The 25,421-nt window shown below is 39.8% G+C and overlaps 1 protein-coding gene across 2 annotated transcripts in view; it reads right to left on the minus strand.

Moving 5' to 3' along the window:
* Positions 1-25,421, minus strand: part of NBEAL1 (neurobeachin like 1) — a 106,813-nt gene that overhangs the window by 27,971 nt on the left and 53,421 nt on the right. For both annotated transcript variants that reach the window (XM_007422016.4, XM_025175682.2), the window contains 19 exons: positions 24,314-24,403; positions 23,311-23,479; positions 23,032-23,165; positions 22,146-22,305; positions 21,143-21,245; positions 19,398-19,554; positions 17,899-18,057; positions 16,557-16,716; positions 16,277-16,365; positions 13,474-14,031; positions 12,287-12,462; positions 10,336-10,489; positions 7,455-7,583; positions 5,510-5,815; positions 5,277-5,426; positions 4,691-4,848; positions 3,653-3,777; positions 2,058-2,184; positions 825-973 (listed from right to left, as the gene is read on the minus strand). In XM_007422016.4, coding sequence (XP_007422078.2) covers positions 825-973; positions 2,058-2,184; positions 3,653-3,777; positions 4,691-4,848; positions 5,277-5,426; positions 5,510-5,815; positions 7,455-7,583; positions 10,336-10,489; positions 12,287-12,462; positions 13,474-14,031; positions 16,277-16,365; positions 16,557-16,716; positions 17,899-18,057; positions 19,398-19,554; positions 21,143-21,245; positions 22,146-22,305; positions 23,032-23,165; positions 23,311-23,479; positions 24,314-24,403 — 3,253 coding nt within the window. The remainder of the gene's footprint in view (positions 1-824; positions 974-2,057; positions 2,185-3,652; positions 3,778-4,690; positions 4,849-5,276; positions 5,427-5,509; positions 5,816-7,454; positions 7,584-10,335; positions 10,490-12,286; positions 12,463-13,473; positions 14,032-16,276; positions 16,366-16,556; positions 16,717-17,898; positions 18,058-19,397; positions 19,555-21,142; positions 21,246-22,145; positions 22,306-23,031; positions 23,166-23,310; positions 23,480-24,313; positions 24,404-25,421) is intronic.

Here is a 25,421-nt window from a genome sequence, read left to right on the forward strand (position 1 = left end):
CAGACCTCAATGTGTCTAATGATACCTTCTTTGAATCATTTTATGATCCATGTCCCACCTGACATTATTTTTTAGAGTCCTTTAATTAAAAATAATGAAAGCTAGCACACTGCAAAGTGAAGCCACTAGCCTTAAGCACTTTTATTTGTGCTTAAGGCATTTATAAGAATGCCTCTGCCCCACCACGTAAACCTCAGAGGCAGTAACAGAAAATAAGGATGATAGCTGCACCTGGCACCTTATTTTGACATGTATCCACAGCATTAAAGGATTTTGTGGTTTTTGTCACAATGCAAAAGCAGTGTTGCATTGCAAGCTTGCCCCCTTTGGGGCATGCATGCAACAGTGTGACGCATATAGAAAAGCGGTAAGTCATTTGTGATGCTGCAACACTGCTTTCATCAGCCTGATTCCCCTTGCTCCCCAGAGGCCACTGGGACCCCACACCCAGAAAGCAGATAAGAGCAAGCTGAAGTTGTAAAATGCATTGTGAGAGGCTGGAAGAGTGGTTGGGAGCACCTTCATCAACTTGCCTTCTCATAAATGGGTGTTTTATGATGGACCATGCTCACCAGGGCAGCCATTTTGGGAAAGTACCCATGTCATGCCCCCCAAATTGGGCTCATCAGCCGCAAAAGATTAAGGAACCCTGGAACCCAGGAGAAGGCTCTGCAATCAGCGATGTTTTTCTCCACTGCAATGCAAATGGAGAATTCTAAATTCTAAACTATCAAGCATTTGAAATTCACTTCAGTGTGAAAGAATGTATGTAGCCAATCAACAATGCAACACGTAGTGGTGCAACAGAAGTCCAGGGGTCTCACCTTCTTCTTTTTCAATGCTGCCGTCATAGAAATAAATGTGTTGTGTAGTGACCTCTAGTCTGCCAGGTATTATATTAATTATTGTAATAAGTTCACAGTCTTCTGAGAGCACAAGTTTTTCTTTTTGACCCTGCTCTTCCTTTTCATCCCTGCAGCAGAAATATCAATTGATAGGCTTGATTAGCTGGATACTACAAACGTTACAAAAAAAGGCATCAGCATTTCTTAGAAAATAATCAGCATTTGGCCGCTTAAACATGTCTTATACAAATGATCCATCACTGAATACTAATTAATAAGAAGACTGATTTGTATCAAGTAGGATTAGCATTGTTTTTGATATATCTCGTAAACCAGACAGGAGGAAAAAACTACTCCTTAAGAAGAGAAAACCAAGAATAAAAGAAAGTTTGATCCTGTAATCTGCTTCTCATCTCTCAATCATGAACAGTGAGAACTTTTATTTATCACACTACCAGCACAAGAAACACTACGCATAATTTCTTCCCTGAAATATATTTAAGTTTAAAAAAATCTATATAATTAGAAAAAAAGATGGTTTGCGCATGTGCTTGTTGAAACGAGCTGTCTGCATACAAGAGTAAAGTAGAAGCATTTTTTTTTTTTGCAGCCACAAAACAGGCACACAAGTCCCAAAAAAGCAACACTTTTTTTTTTTAACTAAGTTTGCGCCAGTGGGGTAGGCAGGTTGCAAACAAATAAAGTTATTGTTTGAACCTGTTTAGCAGAAGAAGTGTGGTATTAGTCCATATGTACTATCTACACCCAATGTACAAAAAAATGACAAAGGACATTATTTTTAATTTTTTAAAAATATATATTTTTAAAAATCGTGATAGGAAACATTGGAAGTATTTGTTTCCTGTGAAGATTTTGTAATCTGTTTTTTTATTGTTAATAATTTTAAAAACTTTGGAATGATTTTTTTCCCCTTTGGAATGAAACAAATCTTGATCTATCAGAAGGCAGCTAACTCAGAATATTCCAACAAAACATATCAGGTAGACTGTTTCATTCCAAGCTTGAAAACAAATATCTTTCCATTTCATGCATATTCATGTCAGAAACTGAATACATGTTATAGAATGGTTTGTGATCATGTGAATAGGAGACAATCATGTAAAAAAAAAAACACCTGGTCAGCATGCCCACAATATGTTGCAGCCATACTCTTTGGAACCTGATTCTAAATTCACATACTCTTCTACTTACATATTTGTACTGGATGTTGGATCTTCATCTGGCAGTTCAAGTATATCATCCTCCATATCACTGACTTTTACTTGCTTCACTGCCTCCAGAAGCAGAGCTTCACTTGATGGTGGCATCTGTAACACTCCTTGAAAGATAAAATGGGGGTATCCAATTAAAGAAAGTCAACTTCATTTTACACTTTAATAGAACATGAAGTAAATGAATAAAGTAAACATGAAGAGCATTGCATTGGCACCACAGTAGGACCTCTTTTTCTCTTTGCACATGCAATACCTATGCAGAAAGGGTTATTTAACTGGTGGGGCAATTTATGTATTTGTTCACATGTGCACTTAAGAGAAGTTACTTAGCAGAGCTTTGTGGATTGCAGTATTGTGTTGTCAATGCTTGCTTATCTACATTCTTACTTGTAACCATTAAGATAAACACCACCTCCCTAATCTAACATCTGTCAAGAGGAGGGGAACAGTAGCTGCCTAAGAGCAATGTTCTCATAAAACAGGGGTCACTGAACATCTGCACGTGCTGCCTGCTAGAGACCCTGTCTTCTCTAAAAATGAAAGTATAAAAAAGTGACAAAACAGATCCCCAAACAGATCCCTGGCAAAGGCTTCACTATCAAAAGTTATGATCAAATCCCTGATAAGGTGGGCTACTAAGCCATCTCCAGGTATTATTGTTTATACTCTCTCTCTCTCTTAAGAATTTCAATGTAGACCCAAAGTCCTGGGGGGATACTGGACAACTACCAGCTTTGGGGTCCATCCACTGCCATTCTTGGGGTTCCTGGCATACTGAAAGGGTATGGATTAGTATATCCTTCTCTGTTAACTCTCTTAATTAATTTTAATTTACTTTTATTTTATTTAATAAAATCCTCTTTGGTAAGATTTGAACCTATTGCCTTCAAATCCTAAAAAACCAATTGGCTTCTGATTGGCTACTGGACTGACAACACAAACATTCCTCCAGCCTACCAAGTTGGGTTCTATGACCAATGGCTGTGATGGTTTTATTACCATGTAGAGACTTTTTACCCCCTAAATTGCTTGTGGTTCTGCAGTAATTTAATAATAATTGATCCTTAATTTAATTTCTGCTGTACCTATTTTATATGACAGTGTTCTTATGTTCTTGATTAGCTTGAGGCTTTTTATGCATTTTAGATTCATAATCAAAATTATCATTTCCCCAAGCTCCATCTTTCAATATTTCTCTGCTATAATTATTAGAAATAGTATGCCTGTCCACATGTTAGAAAGTAGATATAGCTATCAAGCTGTTTCACTCTGCTGTAATGTATTTGCCTATGCACATATGTGAATGTAAAATAAAGGTTTTTTAAAAAAACACAAACATTCCTCAATTCATAGAAAAATTCCTGTAAATCAGATAATTCTATTTACATTATACTGTAATTTTTAGCAGATGAACAAAAACAGATTTGCTCAAAAAGAAACACTTTTATCTCAAACAGAAAATACAAGTTCCCTAAAGTTGAAAGGAATTAAAAAGATCAATGAGAAATCAGGATGGAATACTCTTAAGAGCCAAATCAATACTTAATAAGCATAAAAGCCACTCAATCTCACCTAGATTATCCCTCAGGGCACTGGCCTCCTGGTGAGAGTTGAAATTGTAATTTTGTACCAATTTTAGCCTCATTCGTGAATAGTTTTCCACATTTGAAAGTTTCCAGTGAATGAGATTCAGCTTCCTAATGAAAGGAATATACCCAAAAGAAATGGAAAACATTAGGCAGGTGACATTACTGTTTGTACGGAAAAAGAATGAGAAATGCTGTACTTGAATACAATATTTGGGGGGAAAAAACTCTGAAGCAATTATGTTTTCTTCTTCATGATTTTTTCCATACTGTTCCAGGGGGAGCACGAAGATCCCACTAGTTAGGGAAAATGACCTGGTTCCTTCTCATATAAGATGGCCTCCAGGCTGAGCTGGGTCTCTTAATATGTGTGATACTAAAAGCACATGGGAAATGTCCTGCCTTGCTTTGATAACTATGAATTATCTCTGCTAACAGCTCAAAGTAGTACCAAGCCAAACAAACAAAAAAAAAAGAGTGGGGGGAGGTTCATCTAGGCATTTTTATGGAGTGTGAAGTAAAGGCATCATCAGGAGTCATGAAATCTAATGGGCTGACCATCCATGATATCTCTAAGCAAGAATGAGCAGAAATCCAGTTTGCAGGATCTACATTTTTCCTGCAGAATCCTAAGATTCATCAGCTGGAGAGAGAGAGACATAAATAAATTAAAAAGTAGGTTTAGAATTTTAAAATTCTGAGCCCAGGAGTTTGTTCCGAGTATCAGAAGTTCAGAATTTACTCTCAACTACTGCAAGCAGTATCATTTAAGACAGGAAAAGAAGTTATTTTGCTGCTGCTTTGGGTAAATAACAGGGAATGAGAAAACCTTGCCAAACTACTACAAGTCAACAAGCACTCTATCTTCTGCCCACCTTGGAAACTGATCGTGCTACCATCAAGTCCCAAAATGTGCTACAAAAAATTCCAGGATTTTCTTTTTTGGTTGTTTCAGCCACACGCCTCGCTCCAAAAAGGGTAAAGCATGCTTCAAGGAGAAAGAAAACAAGGTGATTTCCCCTACCTTTCAGCCCAAGGGCCCTGTTCACAGGTAAGACACAGTTTGGCAGCTCTCCACTGTCGCAGAGTTGTTGTGTGCTGATTATTTAACTGTTTTAACATGCCGTTGTAACGCATGTTCTCCTGCCGTGCTCTCCGGTTAAATGGCTCTACAAAAAACTCCTGGAGACATAATAAACCTTATGTAGTTCTAAGTGCTTTGGAAGGCTTGAACAAAGGGCTTGAAAAACCTGTTATGTGAGGGCTTACTTTAATAATCGACATAATAATCCAAACTGCATGTAATGCGAAGAAGCCAGCGTATTTCTCTGAGTCTCTTTAGCAAATAAAAAATATAACTCTGTGCATCACCAGCCAAAAAAACAAACGTGAACTTTCGCATGCAAAGTTGCTTTCAACAGCAACCAGAGGCAGAACTAATGTTAGGGTTCCTTCCCTTCACTGTCAAAGGTACAGTACTGGCGAAGGAGCAATGGTCGACACCACGTCCTACAGAGTCCAGTCTCAAAATATTGCCATTCTCACATGATTCTCTTGCTCAGGCAAACTCCTGAGGAAACCACTCGGCTTGCAAAATGTTACCATTTTACCTGAAACCTGAGCTTGCTGTCTCCTCTCTCTCGTTCCCGCTTATGGATGCTGACCATCAGCGCCTCGGAGCAGTCCTTCCGAAATACTGCCATATGTTCATGGCCATCACGGAACATGCTGAGCTCGTACTGCTTCATACTGGGGATAATCTAGTTCATAAAGGATAAGGAGGTTAACGTGCACTCCCTTCCTCTTGCGCAAGAGAAAGACAATTTCACAACTCACAACTTACATATTTATCGATGTAAGCTTGCCATTCATCAGTTCTACAATAGTCCTGGAAGTCCTCAAAAAATGAAGGGCTTCCATTAGTGGAAGGCAAGGAAGGCAAATGCAAGTTCATGAACAGAAGGTCATATATTTTGGAAATGAGAGTTCGAACTAGAGGGATCAAGAAGGAGTAAGTTTCGGTCTTTTCTTGGATCGACCTGCTCAGGATGCCTTCCAGTTTTCCCAGCAGATAACAGGATTCCGCTTGGGTGTCAAGTACTTTGGTCTGAAGAAGCGTGTTGAGCTTGGCTGCCGCCATTGCACAAACCTGGTGTGGGGACGGTGGGAAGAAAAATGACTATCAACCAATATAGTTAACAAGTTATACATTTTCCCTCAAAGGTATTTCAATTCTCCATTTGCAACTCTTCAAATTCCATAAATTTTGGGGTCCTGGGGTACATCTGAAATTTTGAGAGCATACCAGAGGGACTCTCATGAAATGTTTCTGATGGTGGCTACAGCCAACCCCAAGACTCTCATTTACTAGAAGACAAAAAAAAAATCACTGGGTTGAAGCCCCCCCGGCCCAATTATATTTTCCAAGGGCATCTCAGGGCTCCAGAGCCATTACTGGAACTACAGGTTGTATCTGAGGCTGGTGCTTTGTTTTGCAGCTTGCTAGATTTCCATTTGTTATTGTTTAACTAAAAGAATCCAAAGATATATTAAGTAGGGCAGGAAGCTCAATGGGAAGCATATTATCACATAAGGAAAGAATCTACATTTTGCCTTTCCTTTTTAAAACTCAAGACACTGCATACAGGATTCCCAACAGCCCTCTCTACTGCTCCTGATAAGGGCCAGACTTGCTTATCTTCATCAAGGTTACTCATCTGGCCATGCCTGGTGGTCAGAACTAGATCACTAGGAAATGCCTCTTGAAAAACATTTTCTGTGAAAGACCATGATGTAGGTAACAGCTTCCATGGATCCAAAACCATGAACAAACTGATTTGCATACTTTTTTTCTGGATGTTTGGAGTTGAAGCTTATTAAAAGGGAAGGAAGGAAGGAAGGAAAGAAGGAAGGAAGGAAGGAAGGAAGGAAGGAAGGAAGGAAGGAAGGAAGGAAGGAAGGAAGGAAGGAAGGAAGGGAGGGAGGGAGGGAGGGAGGGAGGGAGGGAGGGAGGGAGGGAGGGAGGGAGGGAGGGAGGAGGGAGGGGCATGCTCTTGATTCCTTGCCATCTGGACATTTAAAAATACAGCAAGTGGATTAGTGAGGTCTTAGTTCATTCTGAAGTGCCATCATTCTTCCTGTCAGAATTTTCCTGACTTTCAGCTAGCTTAGGTCTTATTATGATGATAACCATGTAGGTCCAGCTCAATAAAATAAGGTGTATCAAGAGCATATTTGTGCATCCAAATTATATATGGATTATTAGCATTTTCTCACCATGCAATGTATTTATGGTTTATTTATATTTATATTCAAGCCTTTCACAGAGGTCTCAAACATATGCAGTTTCTTCTTGTATCCTTTCAAAATCTCTGTAAGAAGGTTAGGTTAAGATAATGGCATTCTAAACTAGTGATAAGCCATGGTTTATTTTGAAAAAAAACACAAGTGGAAGGAAGAGATATAAAGGACATTTATCATCTGTTTAATAAAAGAAGGGGACTATGGTTTGTACCATCACATATTCTAATAACCAGAGAAAACAGAAACCAGTATTTTTTCTCAAACTGCAGCTACACATTCTTGTACATTTATATATTGACTGATTAATTATAGTTCAAATCCATCCAAGCACCAAAGTTGTCTTTTATTTGTATAGGAAGGGGAAAAGTTAAGGAAGGATGCGCAAGCTCTAAATTTGCCACAACCTATTTCTTTGCAAAAGAAAACCAAAACTTTACCGTATTTGTGCTTTCCCCAGCACAGAAATTTTCAGTAATGTAACAAACCTGTAAGTTATCTTGTCCAATGAACCCAAGAAGCATCTGGACCTGTACTTGGTAGAGCTTCAGGTATTCTGGGCCAGAAGAGTACCAGACTGACAACGTGTCCATGAGGGTCACCAGCTCTTCCAGGAGCTATGCAAAATTACATCCAGAATTAAAGTAAAAGACAAAAAAAAGATCAAAATGTAAACTGAGGAACACTGAATGCATAGCCCACGACACAAGAAGATGTAATGTTCAATTGTTTTCTCTTAACAATGTTCTGTTCCCTCACAATTCATACTAAATAATTATAATGACTGGGGGAAGATACTATAGAATTAGAATGACCTGAGTTTGATTATTTGACAATGGCAGGATTTTGATAGATTTTACTATGAGTTGTTGACATTCAGAAGAGTTGGCAAATATTCTTTATGTTAACCCTTGCTAAGGAAATGTGATCTTTCACTGTCTCGTACACCTGGATAAACTTTCAGAGGTGGAAAGCTGCACAGTGACTCTCATATCACAGTGATATTCGTGTCTGGAGCCAGGGTGATACAGCAGTGAGCGTGTTGGACTATGACTGGGGTGACCTGGGATCAGTCCACCATCCATCATGGAAAATCAGTGGGTGACTTTTGGGTCAATTGCTCTCTCTCAGCCCTAAATAGGAGACAATGGCAAATCACTTCCAAAAATGTTGCCAAGGAAACTGCACGGACTTGTCTGCATAGTCACAAGGAGTCAAGACTGACTCGCCCACACACATACAGTCAGGTCCAGAAATATTGGGACATCGACACAATTCTAACATCTTTGGCTCTATACACCACCACAATGGATTTGGAATGAAACAAACACAATGTGCCTTAACTGCAGACTGTCAGCTTTAATTTGAGGGTACGTACATCCAACTCAGGTGAACGGTGTAGGAATTACAACAGTTTGCATATGTGCCTCCCACTTGTTAAGGGGCCAAAAGTAATGGGACAATTGGCTTCTCAGCTGTTCCTGGCCAGGTGTGTGATATTCCCCCAGTACCCCAATTACAATGTGCAGATAAAAGGCCCAGAGTTCATTTCAAGTGTGCTATTTGCATTTGGAATCTGTTGCTGTCAACTCTCAAGATGAGATCCAAAGAGCTGTCACTATCAGTGAAGCAAGCCATCATTAGGCTGAAGAAACAAAACAAACCCATCAGAGAGACAGCAAGAACATTAGGCGTGGCCAAAACAACTGTTTGGAACATTCTCAAAAAGAAGGAACGCACCGGTGAGCTCAGCAACCCCAAAAGACCCGGGAGACAATGGAAAACAACTGTGGTGGATGACCAAAGAATCCTTTCCCTGGTGAAGAAAACACCCTTCACAACAGTTGGCCAGATCAAGAACATTCTCCAGGAGGTAGGTGTATGTGTGTCAAAGTCAACAATCAAAAGAAGACTTCACCAGAGTGAATACAGAGGGTTCACCACAAGATGTAAACCATTGGTGAGCCTCAAAAACAGGAAGGCCAGATTAGAGTTTGCCAAACAACATCTAAAAAAGCCTTCACAGTTCTGGAACAACATCCTAAGGACAGATGAGACCAAGATCAACTTGTACCAGAGTGATGGGAAGAGAAGAGTATGGAGAAGGAAAGGAACTGCTCATGATCCTAAGCATACCACTTCATCAGTGAAGCATGGTGGTGGTAGTGTCATGGCGTGGGCATGTATGGCTGCCAATGGAACTGGTTCTCTTGTATTTATTGATGATGCGACTGCTGACAAAAGCAGCAGGATGAATTCTGCAGTGTTTCGGGCAATATTATCTGCTCACATTCAGCCAAATGCTGCAGAACTCATTGGACAGCGCTTCACAGTACAGATGGACAATGACCCAAAGCATACTGCAAAAGCAACCAAAGAGTTTTTGAAGGGACAGAAGTGGAATGTTATGCAATGGCCAAGTCAATCACCTGACCTGAATCCCATTGAGCATGCATTTCACTTGCTGAAGACAAAACTGAAGGGAAAATGCCCCAAGAACAAGCAGGAACTGAAGACAGTTGCAGTAGAGGCCTGGCAGAGCATCACCAGGGATGAAACCCAGCGTCTGGTGATGTCTATGCGTTCCAGGCTTCAGGCTGTGATTGACTGCAGTGGATTTGCAACCAAGTATTAAAAAGGGAAAGTTTGATTTATGATTATTATTCTGTCCCATTACTTTTGGTCCCTTAACAAGTGGGAGGCACATATGCAAACTGTTGTAATTCCTACACCGTTCACCTGAGTTGGATGTACATACCCTCAAATTAAAGCTGACAGTCTGCAGTTAAAGCACATTGTGTTTGTTTCATTCCAAATCCATTGTGGTGGTGTATAGAGCCAAAGATGTTAGAATTGTGTCGATGTCCCAATATTTCTGGACCTGACTGTAATTGGTATAGTTGGGTCTGCTTATGGACAACCCTGCTACCTAAAAGGAGGAAGGGGAAAAAGCAGGAAAAGAATACGTATGAAGTAATTCTGTGTTTATTTCACAGAAGCTCTGTAAGCAGAAGGTTCTACGTATGGGCATCATGCCGTCAAGCAGAGAATGGAAACTGCCAAACAGCAATGTTTGTTATCACTGTAGAATGTCTTCCTCACAGAATCTTTGATTAAATATTAAAATGTGTTTCTTGATTAATCCTAAAGTTTTTAAAACATACGTTTAGAAAATTGAATTTAAAAATTTACTCTTAGAGAATTTACAAAATGCTCCAACAACGTCTGGGGGCAAACCCATGTAGATTTAACTGCAGCCTTTTAAATCAAGTTCTTTTACTTCCAAAGTGGACTGGAAATGTACTAGCCAATGTCACCGGATAACACCCTTTCTTTCCAAAAGCCCTTCCTATATAGTTTTGTACTGACCTTTTCTGTCCAGAGTCTTGAATTCACAAGACCTTCTGCTTGCAGGAAATCTTGAACGATGAGCAGGAGCCGGAAAGCATTCTCAGCATACACTGGGAGGGATCTGGCATCTCTTGTGTCCGTGACTGCCCATTCCAGCATCTTCTCTAGCAAACTAGGTCAAAGGGAAAGAGGTGGCACTAAATAACCAATTTTTGTGAATTTTAGTTACTGATGGAAAGGCAGCAAGAAGACAAAGTTAAACCCAACATCATTATCATCTAGCTTTTGCCATTTCAGCCAAGGAATTATATTCTGTAAAATAAATTCCACAATCACATAGAAAGAACATTCTAGATACATTCCCTAATGTCACACAAAAATGCATTCTACCTTGATTCTCAAAGGAATCACTCTGGACCATCAAACCGAGCAAGAATTTCCATGAGAAAGTCCCATTCTTTTAATGGGCTCCTCTTGTCAGTGGAAGAGAACTGATTTTTGCCCATTTCATTTTTGCCTTGCATTCCCTAAAAAGTGACCCCATTCTGGTGATCCTCCAAATGGGAAGAGCTGGTATGGGCTGCCAAAGGAAAGGGGATTCAGCAAAAATAATCTCTATTTACTGAAGGCCCCCCTCCCCTCCTGTCAGCACCTCCTTAACTCAAATGCATATTTTCTGGGGAGCAGAAGAAAATATATAGCTTCTTTAAGGAGGGAGGGCCTAGCAGAAACAAATTGGAATGTCTGCCCACAGCTGCTCTAAAACCCTTTATCAGCTTTAGATCCAAACATCCATTCCCAATGGTAAATGAGGGAGCGGGGTGGGGCCAACTTAGCTCTTTAAAGTGTTTGAAACTTCTGTAGAACTTTAAACTGAGTTTGATTACCTCAAAATGCTTATTGGCAGTCTGATCTTTAAGTAATATAAACACCTGCTATTTGGACATTTTGGTCCTGATATCATTGCCACGTCAGAAATTCTATATTTGTTAAATATACCAGAAGAATTAACAGAAGGTTTTGAGTCAGTATTCCTTTCAGTAAGAAGTGGAAGGAAGTAGATAAAATTAATATTCACTCTTTACTCAGTTTCTGGGATGTTGAGCTAGAATGTCTGATTTGTGAACATACAAGAAGCTAGTTTCTTTTGAAGTTAAATGCAGCTGGTATAAAATTATTTTGCATGTGTATATTGGGCCCTTCTCACGGATGGGTGTGCCCCTCCTTTGGAACAGCCAATCTCTGAATTTGGACCACCTCTTTACTACACTTTGCGGAGGGCTCAGGGCTCAGAAGGGCATTTGGGGATGAATAAAGATCATGCTACCCCCAAAACAGTGGTGCAGTGGGTTAACCGTAAACCACTCAGTGTCCCTGGAAATGGAGAGGCATATAAGCTGAAGTAATTAACAAATAGCAAATAAATATTATTATTCAATATGGATTGGTTGCAAATCTCTGCTTGTTGATGCAGTTCAAGAACTGAACCATTAACTTACCTGGTCTGACTTGTCATACCATTCCCATATCTTGGTCTGAATTTACAGGATTATTAAGATGACTTTAGAGCTGTCCTGGTTACAGCTCTAGTATTTGGAACTGATCAGGAATTATAATTATTTTATAGATGGGGATAATCAAAAGAATTATAATACACTGGAAATAAAGATACATCTGATTTGCAAAATGAGTTGCATTTACATTATTGAATACTATAAGGACCAACTCAATTTTTTTTAAAAGAGGGCAAGGAAGATACTTTTGAGCAATATGGACAAATATCTAAGCATTTTTTCTTTCCCTTTAAAAATAACTTTACATTGTATGTGGTGTTTATACTGTTAATTCAGACTATATGAATAAACATCAGATCCAATAACATTATCATCTGCCTTTTCTGCTTGATGTTATCACTTTTTTCTTTTTTTTTGCAAAAAACAAACTTTGAAAAAGTAATCATTTGACCTACTTGAGTTTAATCTCATCTGATGGCCGTAGTAGTTCATTAGAGATGCCCAGTTTGGTAAGGGCAGAAAAAACTTGTCCCCTCTCAATCCACGCTGCATCATCCGATCTTTCTATGCCTTTCCACATCACACAGAGCAAAATATCTGTGAGAAGCTGAAGGAGATCGTCTTCGCATGCCTAGCAAAAACAGTCATGCATTTTAGAAGATTACAGTATTTCTGAAAGACATCTCACTTATTCTGTTTAGAAAGAGCAATTCAATTCCACTTCATAACATAGACTCACAGCTTGTATCAAGAACTGCTGGCATTACAGAATCTGAAATGAAAATAGGCAGCTTTTTTGACTGACGAGGCCCAGAAAAGTATATGATCACATAAAATTACACTTTTTTTTAAAAAAAAAAGAAAAGGCAATGTAATGAACAGGGCAGCCCAAAAATAGGTGCAAAGTGTGAGAAATTAAAAATAAATAAATAAAAGAGCAATTTGCAAGGACAGCCCTTCTAGGAAAGATATATACCAATAGAGGCGAATGTGTGTAGCTCAGGGTTGAACTGTGGAGTCCTTGGGGTTCTCTGAGCTTGGTTGTTTTCTTGCAAATGTTACGCTACCCGGCTAGGTAACATCTTCGGTGCACCTAGCTAGGTAACAAAACATTTGCAAGAAAACAACCAAGCTCAGAGAACCCCAAGGACTCCACAGATATATACCATTCATTCAATTCATTCACTCACTCATTCATTTATTCGTTCATTCTGATTTATATGCTGCCCATCTTACACAATGTAACCTTAGGTGGCAACGAACAATCAAGCCAGTATAAATATAATAAAAATACAAACAGAAACCCACAAAATTAAAAGCCATCATGCTCTAACCAAGACCCTTCTGAATTGTTGGGCGAGAAGGGGATGTATGGCTCTCCCAAGGGGCGCAGTTTCACCATCTGGAAACTGACTAATGACCTCTATGCTTACGCTCTCTGGCAGCCCAGATGGAGATGACAGGCAGACTTGGGAAAGAAGCGGGAGCATCAAGTGTGCACTTACGTACAATCCAGATCACATATTCTGCCCAGCAGAGCCATGCAAACAGGTTATGATGGGGATGTCTCATTCTTATCATTGTTTAATGCTACGTTTAAAAAATCAGAACAACCCAGCAAGAGTGTCTTTCAGCCATGTACCTCATGAATTTCAAATAAGGAAAGATCAGCAGCGAATGCCACCTCCTCTGCAGCATTTGGTTCTTTGTCAAGCTGTCCAGAAAATGACTTTGCATTCTCAATGGGGGAAGGGGTGCTGGGCAGGCTATCAGCCATCTGGCTCCCGCTGTCACCCAGTTCATAAGAGTCAACGCTTGAGAGATCTAAGCTTAAATGTGAAGAATTCTTCTGCCACAAGTCCTCCTGGTCCTCTGGCCTAAATGACATCTCCCCCATGGATGTATCTTCCAACACTGTTGCAGATTTGCCATCTTCTAAGCTCCACTGGTCACATGAGCCATTAACACATGCAAAACTGGCACCATCTTCCCCATCAGCCTTGGAAGTATGGCACTGCTGATGGTCTTTTGCAGAAGCACGCTTGTCATCTCCTTTAGTAGAGTCACTTCTGGTGTCCCTCACACCATTCCTGACATCAGCATTCTCTTTCAAGAAGAGCTGAGTCAGTGTCTCCTGCCAGCCAAGTTGCTGAGAAATCTGTTGTGCTGAATCTTGTTGGGAATGTAGGATTTGTAAAAGCTACAGAAAACATGGATTCAAACATAATGCATTATAAAAGCTTATTATTTTAGATTTATTTTTGCTTCCTGAATGAAATAAAAAAAATAACTTTCTCAGATTTCTTATAACACCTAGTTATCATTCTACCTATTAAAGATGCATAAATGAGTTAAACTAACACATAGTCGAGCAAGTGTTAAATGAACACGTAATTACAGTGTATTATGCCAGATTCAGATACAGCCATATTTAGAAAAACCCCATTTAGATGAATGGAGCATGGATTGTTAATAACTTTACATCAGTTTGGCTGGGGCTACTTGCAGGGCTTTTCCCCATACCCTGAGCAGCATGCTTTCTGCTTGTCCTTGAGAGAAGGAAGTCCAGAGATAAGGGCAGGGACAATAAAGGGAAGAGGAACCAGGGGAGCTACAATCTACATCTGCTGAAGAGGAGAAAAACTTAGGGACACAGGGATTACCTGGTGAGAGGGGGAAGCAAGGGTTACCAGTAGGAAGAGCAAAACCATGGAATACTTTCCACTAAGTTGCTATTCCTCCCTCAGCGGGAGGGAGGGAGGGAGGGAGGGAGGGAGGGAGGGAGGGAGGGAGAAAGAACATCTCTGGTTGCTGGTATGGTACTTTTTCTCCAGCAGCCAAAGCAGAAATGGCCATGGAAACAGAGTTCCATGGTCAGATGAGGGGGGGCAGCCTGCAGCAGGATAATTAGAGACCTGCAAGTTACCAACCTCCCTCAGGCTCCACCTCCAGGTGAATCAGACTGTTGACATAAGACTGAGATGGAGGCTCCTTTATGAGGACATGTCCTCAAGAAATGGTTAGGAGGACATCTTGGTGCTAAGGCCAGAGGGGCATGTGGAAGAGGTCCAAGAGGTCTTCCCCAAAATTATTTCAGTCCTAAACAATACCAACATTTTCTTTTCAAAATGTTTCTTTTCAAAAGTAGTGGATCTAACTTCAATATACATTTCTGTATGCTGGATCCACAGACATCATAAAGGCACTAAATGCCAAGGATGTAAAACCCATGGAGCACTGCTGAAAAATGCTCATCTCAGATTATCTTCATTGTGCTGTGAAAAATAGATGAGGGGAACCAGATACAAGTACTCCTTGCTTAATGACTACACGTTAAGCACAGTGATCATTAAGTGAGTCACCATATGACCAGACCCGATTTTATGACCATTTTTATAACAATCACTAAGCGAATCACGTCATCTTTAAGTAAATCCAGCTTCCCCAATGGACTTTTTTGCCAGAATTCACTTAACGACCACATGATTTGCTTAACAACCACGGTGATTTGCTTAATGACCCAAGTGATTCACTTAATGACCATCATAAAAAGGTCGCAAATCATGATCACATGACCACAGGGGGTGGTGCGATGGTTTGCAACTGTCGTAAGTGCAAGTACAGGTCATAAAGCATTTTTTCCAAGACCGCTGTAACTTCAAACTGTCGTTAAACAAACAGTCGTTAAGTGAGGACTATCTGTATTGTCAGCCTTAGGAGGTAGGCCAAATCAGAAAACCAACTCCACAGGAAGACTAAAACTATGCTTTACTGAGACAAGCTCTGGTAGCAGAATCCTGCATGCCTGATTGTGCTTTTCCTACCCTTCCTCTTATGCCCCAGTGAATCAGGGAAGAGTCTGCCTCAATACTATTCTGTTTCCCAGGACTTAAGGAATGTTTCCACCCTCTTTGTTTATGTAATGATTCTTGCCAATTTCCTCAAGGTCATCTCCCTGAGTCTCTACAGATATAAACATAGGGTTAACATTCAAAAATACAGATTTTTGTTAAGTAGCTTTACTGCAAGAATTACAAAAACTTAAGAAAGAAAGCCAGTGACTGCCAAGGCCTGTCCTAGTTTTGGACAGGAGGAACAGTTCCCATCTATCCCATGTTCTGAAAATGGACTCACCGGGTTGCAGACTGTCTGTTTCTGACTATGTTGGTGCTAGCTCTCTCACTAGCCATTAGAAGCTAATTTTTCTCAGGGTGAACTATCAGCAGGAAGACTACTGAAGACCAACATATTACTTAAGAGAGATGCCTGTACTTGCATCTTATGCTTTGCATCTACCACCATAAGAGCAATGGTCTAAAGCGTTCACTATAGTATTTAAGAAATCCTAATGTCCACAATTATTTTCCAGACTATCAATAGGCTCAGGCTGACTACCATTCAGTACCAATGTGCCTGCAGACAACCTTCCCCACAAGAAGACTAACCTTTCGACAGGCAGCCACTCTTACATTTAGATCTGCTCTGTGAGCCAAGTGCACCACAGCTATGAAGTCCTTGTAATTCACAACTGGATCTGTAGAGTAAGAATTCAGAAATGTATCATAGCAATGAGAAAATTCACTTATATGAGTCTATCAAAAAATGCCATCGAAGCACAAAAATATAGCTATCAATGTATGTTTGCCATTTTGCTAGCCAACCAAATTTGTGCTATTTGCACAGACTATATACACTGTGTGGAAAAGCTAATAAGCATTTGAGTACCAGCATGCAGAACTTGGTTGAAAAGGTTCTTCATAAGAGAAGTGGTAAGTGGAGATTCATTCAGGAGCAGTCCCAGCCCTGAATAGCCAACTTCTCTGAGCTTCATACGTTGTTTGCTCCGTTCATAAACTTTAGTGCATTTCAGCATCTGCTCTACAATCTGCAAAGAAAAATGTACGAACTTTTCAGCAGGAAACAAACTGAAAATTCTGCAGCGCCTTTGCAGTTTGCACACTGATTCTTTGCAAGCAAGACCTCAATGGAAAAACAAAATTCAAATGGACTTCTCACAGAAAAAGCATGTCCTTTAACAAATCTCCTCTTTAATATTTGCCTATTGATTTCTGGAAGTTACACCACACAGCACAAAATAATTCTTTCCATAATTATAGTCCAAAAGATGCCCATCGTTATGGCAAATTATGTCTATGTAGGAAAAGGGATCTGTCAGTTACAAAGCTGAACTTGTCTCTGTGTGCTTTTCCCAGAAAATGAGAGGCAGAAACACAAACCTCACAGAGAAGCCAGATTAAACTTTCTTTCCTGATCTCGTAGATCTCAGCCACTTAGGACCACACTGGCATCTCTCTATCCTGTATCAACCTGAGTATTTTTCTTAATCATGTTAGTGCGCTGTAATGCTGCACGCTGTTTCTATAGCAAGAATAAATGAAATGTACTAGAAAGTACTGCAAAGTGATCGGTATTTGATAGTTTTTCTTCACTGGAAGCAGGTTGAGGTCGCTTCCAACACCGCCTGCCAAAAGTTATTTTTTATTGGAGTGGGACAACAATTTAATAAACAAACAAATTAGGATTTGTTCTCTTGTAAGCATTTTGATATTACCATTATCAGTATTTCAGTCTAATCAGTTTTAAAGGTTCATATTTCTCTATTTTAACACACACCACCAAGGAGCAACTTTTGATTTAGCAGAGCCCTTAGGATATATCAGAACACAGCCCCAAATATGAAATGCAACCACAGATGCAATGCCAAAACTGACAATCAAATACTAAAAGGCAAAAAAAGGAAAAGAGAAGAAAAGCAACAACAATCCCAAAATCAGTGCTATAACCCTGAGTACACTGCTGGGGAGAAGTCCCCTCTGAACACCTGGAGACTTACTCGGCCTATAAAATTCAGTGTTAGCCTTATTGCCAAATATCTCCCAGAAGAAAAAGTGTTTGTCAATTCCCTGAACTTAATACAAAGTAGTTGAAAAGAAGAGTTATGTCTTGTTCCTTCTTCCAAAAAAATCCATGTTTCTTACAAAAATGCACAACTTGCTAGTATTATCAATCGCCTTAGGGGAGATGTAAAAAAAAAAAAAAAGGTTACCTTGAACACAAGCTCTCGTAGTCTATCAGAATACCTCTGATTCAGCAGAAGAGCATACAAGATATCTGCGTGTCCTGGCTCAAACAGCAACAAGAAAAGCTGATCTCGGGTTGGGCAGGTGTTAAGCAGGCTGAAGAGCATATCTAGAATCCCACAGAGCTTGGGGAAGGAGAAGAGGAAAAAGCACACATACACGATCATCTAAGACTCCAGAATGCAACTCATTCCTGACATTCAGTATCATTCAAAACAACATTTGTCACCAGTGACTTATCTGAAATACAGTTATGCTTGAAAATCCATACAAAAACAACTCTTGATTGAATTAGAGTTGCCCCACTTATTCAGACACAGACCATTTTTTGAGCTTATTCAGAGTCTAATTGAGCTCTGAATCTCATTTGCATAGATATTTGTAGCAAAGATAAAGAGACCTGCCTTGAGAACCAGCAAAAACAGGAGATAGGGAAATATATGCTTGCTCAAATAATTTAAAACAAGCACAAGGAAAAATTGATTTTTTTTCATGTTTGGGGAGAGCATTCAAATAGCCCCATAGCCTTCCCTTCTATGTTCCCCATGAACATTTTTATTTTATTCGAATCTATCGCATTATTATCTTGTGCTTTACCTGGAAAAGCCATCAGAGCAGCTTGTAAATCAATCATAAAAAGAAAAGACCTTCTCCTTAGGCTTACAGTTTAAAAAACACACCATAAAAGAAAAAAGGATGGAGAAAAGGGGACACGTGCACAGCAAACCACCTTATTCTCGCAAAACCTCTTCTAACAACCACCTGGCATATGAGAAATGGGCTACTGAAGTCTTAGTGGACTTCCACAAAATAAACAGATTACCCAGCTTTCAAGAAAACAGCTACAATACACCCAGAAAACTGATGATGATACAGGGTAGACTTCAGCTTTCTAGACTTTGCTGGGAGTTCCTGATATTTCATCACTCCAGCCACAGCATCTAAGATTCAGATGACATCCTCACCAAGAGGAGACTGTCTTGCTGCTTCTCCCTACAGGGCAACTTCTGTGAAGGGAAAGGAGAGGTCCAGACTAGGCAGAGCAGCCATGCATCTAGTTTGTGAAGATGCTATGTCGTTTTACGGTCTCCAAATGTTGGTGAAGAGGTGACCTCCGTCTAAGTCTAATATTTAAATCACCCCATGAAAGGAAAACAGAACTCTGGATGCAGAGGAAAGAACTAGGCAAGATGGAGCCTGCTTTGGATCTACAGTTAGGGGCTTATGGACAGCAAACACTGCACCTTCACTATGCTATGTGGTGCAGTAAAAGAAAATAGTAGCCCTATGTAACGAAGTGGGGAATTGAGGGAGTTCGGTTACCCTGTGAAATACCTGCACCTTCAGATGACTCCAGCTATTCCTTTATTCATTGTGCCTGTTTTATTGGTGGTGGTCGCTCCTTTCATTTTATGAAGACAATTATAGTGAAAAGGGGATGAAAAGATGAAGAGCACAGCCATACCTGCTCCTCATCACCAGTGGCTGCTATGTATCCCATGATGCTCTGGACTTCCTCATGCGCCCCACCTTTGGTCAAGAAGTATTTGATTAGTCCATACAGAGAAGTCCTGATTGTTCTAAGATCGTCTGGAACCAAGTCATCGTCTCTGGGGTTGTTTCTAACAGAAACAAGAATTGTCAGTTAAAATATGAGTGCAATAATAAATTCTAATGTACATTATTTTCTTTTCAGAGGCCATTATCTCTTGTCCCTTAAGTACCTGTGTCCACTACACTGATGTTGCCAGGGCAGGACTTCAAGGTTGATTTCCAAACTGACAGCAGAATGAGTAATACATGGATCCCAAATGTAACAGTTTTAAGAGAAAAGAAAATAAAGAAGGGGGGGTGATCTCTTATAAAGCCCTTGCTTAGATGTATTTAAAAGGAAACACTGGAAGATATTTCACTTTTTTCATTTAAAATATTTGTAATATTAATGCTATAGTATGATTTTTAATTGAACATCTCTTTATTATCAGCATTTGGAGGGAGGCCTTTTATTTTAAAAGGGAGCTTGCTTTAAAAGGGAGTATGATTTTTAATTGAACATCTCTTTATTATCAGCATTTGGAGGGAGGCCTTTTATTTTAAAAGGGACCTTGCATTTTTTTCTAAATAAAAATAAAATATAACAAATCAAAAATCCAATAGAAGAGAATGAAGAAAAATCCAATACAAGGGACGATGTTACTAGTCAGGTAATGAAATGTCAGCAAGCAAACAACCAAGCTCAGAGACCACCAAGGACTCCACAAAGTAAAAATCCTAAATGGAAATCCTTCCAAGAAAAGATGATTATGAAGCCTTAGGTATATACTGCATTCATACTAAGCCATGAAACTTGCTGGAAGAATGTAGGCCAATGCTGCCCTGGCTGAACCTACCTCACAGGCTTGTTGCTCCTTGAAGAAACACTAGAAGTCTATGTTTTCTTAACTGGCCATCATTCAGAACACAGTGACAAGATTCAACATATGCCAGGATATCCAATCAGTTGCTGGGGAGCATTCGTAGAGTTAAGCTACAATGCAGTTTGTGTATGTTGTATGCTGTGTGAACTGAACCTAGATGATTGTGGGTTATTCAATAAACCACAGTTAAAACCGCAATGAAGTAAATCATAACATAGTGCAGTATGTGAATCCAACACGGGATGTTCCAGTTCATGCTATATCCAATTACAACCAATAGGAGGATGCAATTGCTATGACTTTACAGACCCTTGCTAGTTACAGTTCCCCAATGAGAGCAGCAGGTATCAACTACTATTTTAAATTTGATTTAAACTATAATTTTAAATGGAAGTAAGAAATTCTGGACACCTACAATCTGGACACACTCTTAGACAATGTGGATTTGGTACTAATACATACATACACCTGGACACACCTACACCCCCATATAAAATCATAATGAGATGCATCAGTTACAAAACTGATAATAAGGAATTAGAAGAAGATTACACTCCTCACTGAAAGAGCAAAAGCACTGTCTTGTGCCCTTTGCCATTTTCTTCAGAAAATTCTCAGAGATTTAAATTGGCAATGTTTCTTGCAAGGATGCAAAAATAGCTGCTGATGATTATATGCAGCTATTACAGCAGCAATTCAGTGTCTACATGGTGCCTTTCAAAGGTTCAAAGTTTCCAGCACTTAGACTTTGGAAAGCAAAGCACAAGTAAAAGAGGAATACAAGATTTCATACCCATAATAAATTCTCAGAGTATCCAACAAAAACTGCACACCATATTTTTTCCGGAAGAGCCTCCTGCTATCTTTGATAATTGTGGAAAGATACTGGATATGGCCTAAAAAAGTAAGAAATCAAAAATCCCTATTAGAACAGAGTTGTGGTGGCCAGACCTTTAAATTGCATGGATCACTGATCAGGTATGTGATCTATCTATAGGCCAAATTGATAAAGAGTGCCAGGATTTTATTTACCCCAACTGACTTCAGCCAAAACTCCTGTGCAGAATCCCAATTTTCTCAACCCTTTTCTAGGATCCACAAGCATAGCTTTACATAGCTATATGCCTACAATCAGCTCAAAGCTGCATGATCCCAGAATCCACTTTCCAGCCTCACATAGGTCCAAGCAAAAGCAAAGTGACACCTGAATAGAACAACACTTTAAACCACAGTTTGCAGTAACCACAGCCGAGAGCCTAAAAGCATTATTTGAGCTTCCAGAGCATGGCATCTTTTAGAGCCACATATCTGCTTCTGGCCCCAGGATGCCTTACCTAAATCTAGAAAAGCCTTTTTCATTCCACAAAATCCAATGGAAGATGACATGGATTCTACTGCTTTACCCTTGTAACCATGTTCAAGAAAAGGAAGGGGAAACACTCAGGGGTTAAAAGACCATCAAACCCCTATATGTAGCTCCCGCAGCAACGTCAGTTAAATAAAAAAGTCTTGCCTTCACCCCCTTTCACTGGATTCAACCTGTAACACACCAGCCTAATCATATTACTTTAGAACCCAGGCAGGGGCTGTCAGGACCAAAGCATATTGCGTTTCAATATCCATTTTAATAGTATAAAACTATATTCCTTTTGATTTCAATTGTACTGATGTGATTGCTGTGTTTTATATCCTATCTAGTTTTTAAGTGGTCCAAGCTTCCTTGAGTGCTTATATAATCAAAAAGCAGGGTATATAATTAAGTAAAATAATAACTGTGACAACAGTAACAAGCTTACCAATTCGGAATGGGAAATCTCCGCGGTTCCATATGCTGAAGTCAAAAAGCAGGTGCTGATACATCTGCTGCAAAAGCTGGGCATTTTTTGCCACAGAGACCTGTTCTATCAATAACTGGACTGCCATTAGTACGTTCACATCCATGAACCTGCTGGGCACCTTAAAAAAAGGGGGGGGCCATATTGTTTATTAAGAAAAACCAACCAGAGTGATTTCTAGATTTCAACCAATAAGCTATTGTCAAATATGGCTTTTAGTTCTGTTTTTTAGGGCCAGTGTTTGTTTGCTCACTTGTGAGAAAAGTCTGCAAGGTTTTCAGCAGAATGTTTTGTAGCTGGTTGTCCTCCCCCAGCAGAGTAAGAAATGCTCTTCCCGTCAATCTCCTGCCTTCCCATTCTGGCCTTCCAGCATCAGTCTGACAGTGTTATGCACAATGTGAGCGTGGGAGCAAAGGAAGCAAGAAGAGACAATCATCCTGACTGGAGAGCCAATAACTATCTTACAGGCCAGATTGTGTATGTACCGCAGATACATTTGTGACACCGTGAAGGACAAGAATTGACAAATTATCATTAGAGGCATTTGGAAGGTCCACCCAATACTGCCTGAAACAAAGTATCTTCACTACTTTTTTTCTCTGAGATTTCTATTGTTCATAAAATAAAAGGCTTACATTTTAGGAAGATAAAACTTAGTATATAGGAGCCTCTAAAAGCATATCAGACTTGATGACGTTCAGATCAAAATTTGCCAAAATATGACAATTTAAGACAATTATAACTTTCCAATCTCACACATACAAGATTGGGTTTGGTATTCAGTACAACTACTGAAAGGAAACGCTCACAATATATAGTATTCAAATGATTTTGTAGTTTTGCATACCTTCTGCAAAAGGACTCCTAAGGTTGCAATTCCATGGGTGTGAATAAGATTATCCTGGTTGATTGGATGCCTTTGAATAAAGTGCTTTATCATCAAGATGAAAGTTGCAATGATGTTCTTCTCCAAACGAGCCTCTGTAAAAATGGAATACAGACTTTAGCCCAAAGGAAAAAAAAAATAAAACTATCACATTGTGATAAAAGAAGTGAAAAACCAGGGAACGCAACTCTTTTTAGTCCACTGCCCCCTTTGAAATTATGGAAAAGGCCATTTCCCTACCTGAAGCCTTGGTGGACGTTAATACAACCCAATCTCCTTCAACAGGTGTCAACAATTCATGGGGCAGAACTTCTCCCTCTGATCTCTCAGGCAACTGCCCATCAAGGAAGCTGATCTGCTCCAGCAATGGGAACAGAACATTTAATCCACCTATGCAGTTGATCATATCCTTTAGAAATACAACAGGGGGAGGGTGAAATAATTAGCATTCTGAAACCAACAGAAAAGGCTTTTTAAAGACCTGTTGATCCTGCATAAAAGTACCAGAACAGCATGGAGCAACTGACATGTCAGAAATATCTGCAGTAGGTCCTACAGAAGTTTTGATTTTATAAAAAAATTGACCCAATTTTTCAGAAAAAATCATGGGCTCAGCACAGGTAAACACACCCTTAGTTTCTTTTATATTATAATGTATTTCCATAGGAGAAAATAAACAAAGATCCTCAAAAAACTACAAATGGTTCAGGATTAACTAATCAATGATGGGCTGCTGTGCTTAGGTCACCTTCTCAAGGGAGCAGTTAGCTAATTCAAATTCTCAGCTTTCAGATAAAAAGGTTCTTTTTTGAGATATGAAACAAAAAGCCCAATTCTGTACAATCATTTTGAGAGAAAGGGGCTTGCACCTATTTTTCAGTGATTTAGCCAAAGATATCAGCCACGACTGACATTCCATAAGGAATGTGAACCACAGAGATGAATCTAAAGTGACCATCTGTCTGCAGAAGGAACTTCCTATATCATCTGGAACTACTGCTATATTTATATTTATATTAAGCAGAAATCTACCCATATGGTTTTGGGAGACAACAGCTTTATGTTTTCCTTTTGCCAACTCATCCCTTTTTATGACATCCTCACCACCTCCAAATAAAAATGGAATGGGAAGTAAGAAATTAGCTCCTGGTGCCATGCATTGTTGCTATATGATGTGGCACTTTCTCACAAACCTCTATCATCCAGGCCCATATAAAGCAACACAGCCACTGGAAATGCTCACCTTGATGTCCCAGTTCACTATTTTGTTCCCTGTTAATCTCCCATGTAAAAGATTTGCAGAAAGGTCAAGACATATTGGGCTTCTACAGGCCTATCCAAAAGAAAAAGAGAAAAAATGGGCTACAGCACCTTCATAACGCCGCTCAAGGGCTTATCTTTTGCGCTCTTTTTAATATGAAACCCAATAACAAAACAATTCCCCCCCCCCCCCCGCAAAACTCATGAACCAGAAAGAGCTACTAGAACCACAAGCCATCCGAGGGAACGCCTCTCCCCGATTAGGTCTGCCCGTCCCATCAAGTCTGGCAGAAGAGGTATCTTGCGGGTCCCGTGTGTTAAGGAGTTCCATCTGGCGGGGCCCAGGAGATGGCCCTTTTCTGCTGTGGCACCCGCCTTGTGAAACATCATCTTCCCTAAGGTGAGACTGGCCCCATCCTTGATAGCCTTCCCTCAAAACATGGTTGTGTCAACAGGCTTGGGGGTCTCAAGGAAGTGGTGAACTAGTGAAGTGGCCGCACTGCCTGTAACGATGAATATGCTCTCTCCTAGTCTTTTAATAATAATATCGATGTTTCTTAATTGTGGAATGTTTTTAATATTGTTCATTTTATAGTTTGTTTTTAATTGTATGCCACCCAGAATCACATTTTGTGAGATGGGCAGCTATATAAATATGAGGGAGGGAGGGAGCTGCCTGGCAAGTGTGTAGTTGCTGAATTAGGAGAAAGATTGATTGATTGATGATTCCTCAATCAATCAATCAATCAATCAATCTTTCTCCTAATTCAGCAACTACACACTTGCCAGGCAGCTACATGCCTCCAGCTGTTAAGTAGATGCTTATTTATTTATTTATTTATTTATTTATTTATTTATTTCAGACTTGTATGCTGCCCACCTCCCCCAACGGGTGACTCTGGGCGGCTCACAATAATAAAAAAGAAGAAAAAACACAGGTCTCTCCAAACATGGATAGAATCTATAAATAATTAAAAAACATATACTAAAAATGGCCTAAAAACCTCCTATGATTTTAGCCCTAAAAAACCTGTAAGATGCTGGGGGGGGGACAACCCATCACCCCACCAGCCATCTCCACAGGTGCGGGC

Source organism: Python bivittatus, unplaced genomic scaffold (assembly GCF_059951505.1).
Source record: "Python bivittatus isolate LINGU-HERP-01145 unplaced genomic scaffold, Pbiv_v1 ctg000200_np1212, whole genome shotgun sequence".
Classification (NCBI taxonomy): domain Eukaryota; kingdom Metazoa; phylum Chordata; class Lepidosauria; order Squamata; family Pythonidae; genus Python; species Python bivittatus.